General features: G+C 43.8%; 1 protein-coding gene across 1 annotated transcript in view; it reads left to right on the top strand.

Moving 5' to 3' along the window:
- The first annotated feature begins 5,387 nt into the window (after positions 1 to 5,387).
- The window catches only part of LOC103374177 (uncharacterized), a 6,463-nt gene continuing 4,641 nt past the window's right edge, over positions 5,388 to 7,209 (top strand). The window contains exon 1 of the mRNA XM_008304217.1: positions 5,388 to 5,777. Coding sequence (XP_008302439.1) covers positions 5,406 to 5,777 — 372 coding nt within the window. The 5' untranslated portion in view covers positions 5,388 to 5,405. The remainder of the gene's footprint in view (positions 5,778 to 7,209) is intronic.

Raw genomic sequence — 7,209 nt, 5'->3', positions numbered from 1 at the left:
ATTATTAATTAATTAAAAAAATTATTAATTAAAAATGTTAATAAAACCTATCAAAAAATCCTCAAAGCTTATCAAGAACTATTAAGAGGAAAAAACAAAAACACCCCTTAAAACGTTATTCGGACCTTCTGTCAACCATACAAAACTACAACAAACACAAAACCCACACAAAAAGAGAAAAACAGAAACCCAAATCCTTCCAGACAAACAACAGGACACAGACCAGGACGACGCAACCAGAAAAGGTAACTAATCACAAACCAAAACAAACTGAAAAAACAGAAACTAAAATCTGTTCGGGCAGAACAATATGACACCAGCCAGGACAACGTGATAACAATCGATTAATCAAACTACTGTGGAAAACAAAGACCAAAACTAGACAAGCTTTGATGGCGGAAGCCCAGTTTTTGAGACAGATTTCCAAAAAACCAAACTCTACACCCAAACCCCTAACCATTGGACCAGAGAGTGTTACCAAGGTGGCGACGGCCTCTCGCCAGGACATCCTCTCTTGTAATTTTGTACTCCAGTGGGGACAAGGGAATGCAAGTAAGGGAACAATGGCCTCTTGCCTTACCACTTTTTCCTTCACAAATTCCAAAACCTAACCCTAACTCAAAAATGTCAGAAATCTAACACCCAAGAGGTTTACAAGATGACACTAACCTACAACAAGGTGAACAGAGAGCAATGAAAATGTGCGACGGCCAGTGCATTGCCTTTACTTCCTACCCCAAACTGCTTTGTCGTCAGACACGGCAGAGGAACTTATCAAGACAGATTTAAAAATCCTAGCCCTAACCCTAACCCACCACACCAAACACCACCCTTCACTCTTCTCCCCACTCCTCTCCCATGAAAATGGGAAGAGTTGGGGGAGGTAGAGTGTACAGCCTGAACGGGCGGAGACAATTGTGTCTGAACAGACCTCTCTCCTTGACTCTACCTCCCCTGAAACAAATCACTACACGTTCTTCACACCCACCACACCAAACACCACCCTTCCCTCTTCTCCCCACTCCTCTCCCATGAAAATGGGACAGTAGGTGGAGGTAGAGTGTACAGCCTGATCCGGCGGAGGAGATTTGTGTCCGAAAAGACCTCTCTCCTTGACTCTACCTCTCCTGGAATAAATCACCACACATTTTTCACAAGCACCACACCAAACATCCCTTGTGTCTATTCTCCCCACTCTTCATATATCTACACATTACAGTAGCTATTAAATACCAACCATTTACAAACCATTTGGACTATAAACATGGTTGTCGCGAATATTCTTAAAAATGATCTTGATGGCCACCTCTCGTCTCATCAGGATGAGTCGAGTCAGCGTGACTTTAGCAAAGTTGCCCTTCCCAATGATTCTGAACAGTTCACTGAACCTTTTCCATTTAATGAACACCTACCAACCCTTTACTCGAACCCCTACCCTCTAACTCTGACCCTTAACCCTAACATCTGACCCTAACCTCTCAACCCTGAACCTAATACCTTAACCCTAGTATCTGACCCTAACCCTAACCTCTAAACCCTGACCCTAATACCCTAACCCTATCGCTGATCCTAACCCTACCTCTAATCCTGATCCTAAACCCTAACCCTAACCTCTGACCATGAACCCTAACATCTGAGCCTAACCCTGACCCTAAAAACCAACCCGAACCCTAAACTCTAACCCTAACCCTAAATCCTAACCCTAACCCCAAACCCCAACCTCTAAATCTAAACCCTAACCCTATCCTCTAACCCTGACCCTAACCCTAGCCTCTAACCCCTATCCTCTGACCCTGACCCTAATCTCTAGCCCTAGCCTCGAACCCTGACCCTAATACCCTAACCCTATCGCTGATCCTAACCCTACCTCTAATCCTGATTCTAAACCCTAACCCTAACCTCTGACCATGAACCCTAACATCTGACCCTAACCCTGACCCTAAAAACCAACCCGAACCCTAAACTCTAACCCTAACCCTAAATCCCAACCCTAACCCCAAACCCCAACCTCTAAATCTAAACCCTAACCCTAACCTCTAACCCTGACCCTAACCCTAGCCTCTAACCCCTAACCTCTGACCCTGACTCTAATCTCTAGCCCTAGCCTCGAACCCTGACACTAAACCCTAACCCTACATCTGACCCTAACCCTACCTCTAACACTGACCCTAAACCCTAACCCTGACCTCTGACCCTGAACTCTAACATCTGACCCTAAACTCTAACCCTGACCCTAAAAGCCAACCCTAACCCTAAACTCTAACCCTATCCCTAAACCCTAACTGTAGCCTCCAACCCTGACCCTAAACCCTAATCTCTAGCCCTGGCCCCAACACCCCGACCTCTAACCCTGACCCTGAATCCTAATCCTAGTCTCTAACCCTGACCCTAACCTCTAACCCTCACCCTAACCCTAGCCTCTAACCCCTAACCCTAACCTCAGCCCCCAACTCTAATCCTCTATTCTTATCTCCTGCTATTCAAAATAGAAAGATTGCACACAAAAAAAAGAAAAAAAAAACACAAAACATTAACCCTAAAACACTTACATTATTTAGAAAACCAAAAAATAATAACGAAAAAACAACTGGACCTCCAAAGAGAACCTACCTACAAAATATTTGATCTATAAAAATATAAGTCCAAAAATCAAATCAACCGTGACGCCTAATAGCCTAAGAAAAACTTAAATAATACAAGGAAATAAACACTTAAAACAGATCACATACCAAGTAAAACGTCTGAAATCCAAACAAAAGATATTTTTTAATTCTTGACAAAAATGACAAACATCACAATAAAAAGCTAAATCATGATCAAATCAAATGCATAACCTTTAAAAAGATCTAACCAACTCTGTAGCACATACAGACACTATATGATCAGCCCCAGATTACAGAGGCCTACACCTGACTGACTCCAAATGGTTCTCACCTGTCACAAGCCCACTGACACACACCCCCTCATTTGAATTAACTACTACTAAGCATCATGGGTAAGACGTTTTACCCACCAATTTTTGCACACTAAATGAACAAAAAACGCTAGGAGATGTATATACACACTGTTTACCTTTACACTGAAGGACAAAAAAGCAATCTTTAAACTTAGAACCGCGACCAAGGAGGACACCTCCAAAATAGACCCCAGCTCACATAAATCCCCAATCTCCAACCAAAAGTTTACCTAGGGTCGTGTGGTGTATGGGACCCAGGTTCCTTTCAGGGTCTCCTGGGGTCGTGCAGTGTATGGGACACAGGAGGAGTTTCTTCATAAAACTCTATAAACTTAGAATTAAGTGTCAGACTCATTTTCCTTTTTAAAAAATTCTTTAAATACTGGGACGAAAGCGCTGTTGGCTCCATGGACTATTGCTTGTGGCCACACCACTGTGACAGCGCCCGATCCTGTCTGATCTCGGAAGCTAAGCGCGATCGGACCCGTTTAGTACTTGGACGGGAGACCGCCTGGGAATACCTGGTGCTGTAAGCTTTTCCAGAGCTGGCTTGAAACATTTTGGGAAGTTAAACACTTTTAATGTCGCTGTTGAATCAGCACAGCTGGCTGTTGAAGCAGCAGAGGCCGCTGTTGGTTCATTAGACCTGACAATGAAAGGAAGTGTTGATGTCCAGAGCTGGCTTGAAACATTTTGGGAAGTGAAACACTTTCTGATGTCGCTGTTGAAGCAGCAGAGGCTGCTGTTGTTTCAAAAGAACCCACAATGAAAGGAAGTGTTTCTTGAAAGCTGTGAAAAGCGCTGTTGGCTCCATGGACTGTTGCTTACGGCCACACCAGCCTGTGAACACCACATCCCCTGTTGGAGCATGTGCAGTACAAATTGTTTGGAGAGCGTGTGAGAGAGAGACAGAGCCCTGAGAGTTTCTGGTCATCCTTGATTTGTTTTTTTTTGAGAAGATATTTGTGTTTGTTTTTGGAGCTATTCAGATTTAATTACGTTTTTTTACAACCCCCAACAGTGGAAACACTGAGGTGCAATGGTAACGGGGAGGACGGATAATAAGGAAACGACCAGGACTGTCTCTAGAACAACGCAGCAGAACAACGGACAAACGAATTTGGACACAAATGACAGACAGACATCACCAGCAACGACCCAGGAACGGCAGATGACAATGACAAAGGAAATGGACAAAAGTGGGAGGAGAGAGGAAAGGAGAGCGGCGAAGGGGCAAGACGGCAGGAGAGATGGCGGAAGAGACGGCTTGGAGAAGTGGAACGCGGAATATAGTAAAAAACTAACCTGTTTCATAGAGCTGATGGGAGAAGATAAAGTGACGGTGATGGAATTACTAAAATGCCTGAGGGAGCTCTGTGGAGGATTGATGGCGTGCAGGCAGCTGACGGTGAGGAAATATGAGGTGACTATCAGTGGAGAAGCTGGACGGAGACAACTGCTGGATGGTTTTAAAATCGGGACACGACAATTATAGCTAAGGAACTTTCAAACCAGGAACTGGTCGTCTCATTTCTGGGACTCCCAGCATACATCACAGATGAAGCGATCATAGATAAGCAGTGTCGCCAATAAAGAGGAGGATGTGGCCCGGCACTAATATTGCTGATAGGACCAGGTATGTGGAAGTTAAATTCACTGAGCATATCCAGTCATTGCCGTACTCAACAAAATTTATGACAGTGACTGGGCCAGAATATGTCCGCGTTATACATGACAGACAGGTCAAGGTGTGCAGGGTTTGTATACAGCCGGGACACATCCTCCGGGAATGTCCAGAGTTCCTTTGTCATGTGTGCAGAGCCCAGGGGCACTATGCAAAAGAGTGCGATATGAGGACGAGGGTAAATAGATGTGAAATTTGCCACAATCAATTGGGAAATTGTGTATGCAACCATAGTGAGCATGATAATTGTATGAACTCTGTCTCTGAGTCGGAGGAGGATGAGACGAATGAGATCTCGCAGGAGGAGGGAGGGCAGAGCACAAGGGAAGTAGCTGGTTGTGCAGCTCACCCTGCTGTGGACAGCTGTGGCGAGGGGGGTGTCTCCGACAAGCGCAGCGCAGGGGGCGTCTCCAGCACGCGCAGTGAGGGAGGTGTCTCTGGCGAGCGCAGCGTGGAGGGCACTCAGCCACTGAGAGCGACACAGGACGAGGCGGCGGGTGAGCTGGCCTCAGGGGAGAGGATTATTTCCTCGAAAGGTGCTCCGCCTCAGGGCGAGAAAAACAGGGAGCGAAGGAGCAGCGTGCCTGAAACGCAGCTCGAGCTCTCTCCCTCCCAGTGTGTGGCAGGTGGTAGCCCTGCTGTGGAAATGCGGTCCTCCGACTCAGAAATGGATATGTTTGAAGTCACTCAACTACGAAAAAGACAGAGTGCAGATAGGCAACTGAAAAACAGTAAAAAATCAAGAAGCAAAAAAGAGAGCAATAAATGATAAGAAAACTAACCCTTGTCCTCTATCTCCTCTTCATGCTACGGTTGGTCTCCCTCAACGCTTGTGGGCTCCGCACCGCAATCAAAATAACTGGTGTGTTAGCAGGAGGAAAAGGGAAAATAATGTGTCTACAGGAGACCAGGTGGGATGAAAAGATCGTGAGGGAAGTTCAAAAGCAGTGGAGAGGGAAGATTTTCACATGCAATGTGACAAATTCAGTGCGGGGAGTGGCGGTGTTAGTGCCAGAAGAATTTGGAGAAAAATCAAAAATGATAGGGAAAGATACAGAAGGGAGACTAATCATAGTAGAAATAGAATACAAAGGTGAAGTTTATAGAATAATAAATGTGCACTGTCCAAACTGTAGGGTTTGTAGTGGGTGGAAAATAAGGTATACTTATTTCCACACCAAAGCAAGGGATTGCATTAATTAAAATTATTAAAACCAACCTTTGAATTATTCGTCCAGCGATATAATCTCAGAGTCAGCATAATAATTCTAATAAATTGTTTACTCTTGGTGATCAGTCAAGAGTGTTTTATAAAGTTAAGGGAATTAACTTAGAGCTTAGGTAACTAAAGATCAGATGCGTAAAGTGACTGGATGTAAGCCATAGAAAACACAGGAAACAACTGTATACACACACACAACATTTATTACTAACTAAAACAAACAAACAAATAACACAACAAACATAAAATATAAAATACAAACATTGATGAAAATGCTGGTTGAGAATATGAGTGTGAAAACCTAATGTGGAACAGAGTGGTGGCTTGGAGACTTAAAAGTCTTTTCACCCGAAGCAGCAGATATAAATTTGGAATACTGGTCGGAAGGCCAATTGTAATCATGAAACACCCGTTTAGAGACAGAAGCTTGATACTTGCAGTTTCCCGGGTGCAGCAGCGTCGGGAATTGGGAGACGAGGCCTTCAGCTTGAGTTGGATCAGGGTGTGGCAGTTTAAGTTGCTACATTGGACCAAAGTGGGCAGCTCTACGGCAGTTAGAGAGTGCCCCTAGAGAATGCCCCTGCTTTTCAGGTGAAGAGGCTTTTTAATAGTAAGACTACTGACCAATCACAGCGAGCTCCGCTCCCAGAGGGGCTGTTAGATATGACATCCCAGTATCACCGGGAGGTCGTGAGGTGGTCATGATGTGGTCAGAGTTTTACTCTGAAAGTAACAATGTTACTTCAGAACTATATGTATTTGTACTGATACAAAGTTAAGCTTGTTGGAAATTAATGTGTCACATGTAGAGCTTCACGGGGAGTGTAAACATGACTTAGCTATCTTGTACGATTACAGAAATAACACAATGCTTGGGATATGGTAATATAACAAGCTGATAAATTAAAGAAGGACTTATCCAACTGTAATTAAGCTTTGGAGTATTTATCAGGACATGATATACCATAACATTTAACAATTAAACTTAACACACGATAGTAAGGCACATCTTCTGGTGCTGCATCTTTTTGTTCATCCATAAGTTCAGTTGTTAAGTCCAGTTGTTGCATGCCACAGGAAATGAGGGGTCAGCAGAGCAATACGTTAAGCCCGGGCACTTCATTGCACCCGGTCATCTGGACCATTTATTAAGGTTATTATTAGATTAGTTTATTTAAAAGGGGACAGCACAATTTCATAAAACACATGATTACACATGGTTAAAAAAGCCAGAATTAGCCAGAAGGCTAGTTTTCATCTGTAGTCCCCTGGCCATGATGTAAAACAGGCAGTAAAACTACAATTTAAAAAAGAAGAAAAGAAAAGAGAAAAGAAAAGAAAAGAAAA

This window comes from Stegastes partitus, unplaced genomic scaffold, assembly GCF_000690725.1.
Source record: "Stegastes partitus isolate 25-593 unplaced genomic scaffold, Stegastes_partitus-1.0.2 Scaffold2169, whole genome shotgun sequence".
In the NCBI taxonomy this organism is placed as follows: domain Eukaryota; kingdom Metazoa; phylum Chordata; class Actinopteri; family Pomacentridae; genus Stegastes; species Stegastes partitus.
Note: the sequence above shows the minus strand (reverse complement) of the source record. Positions and strands in the feature narration are given on the sequence as shown.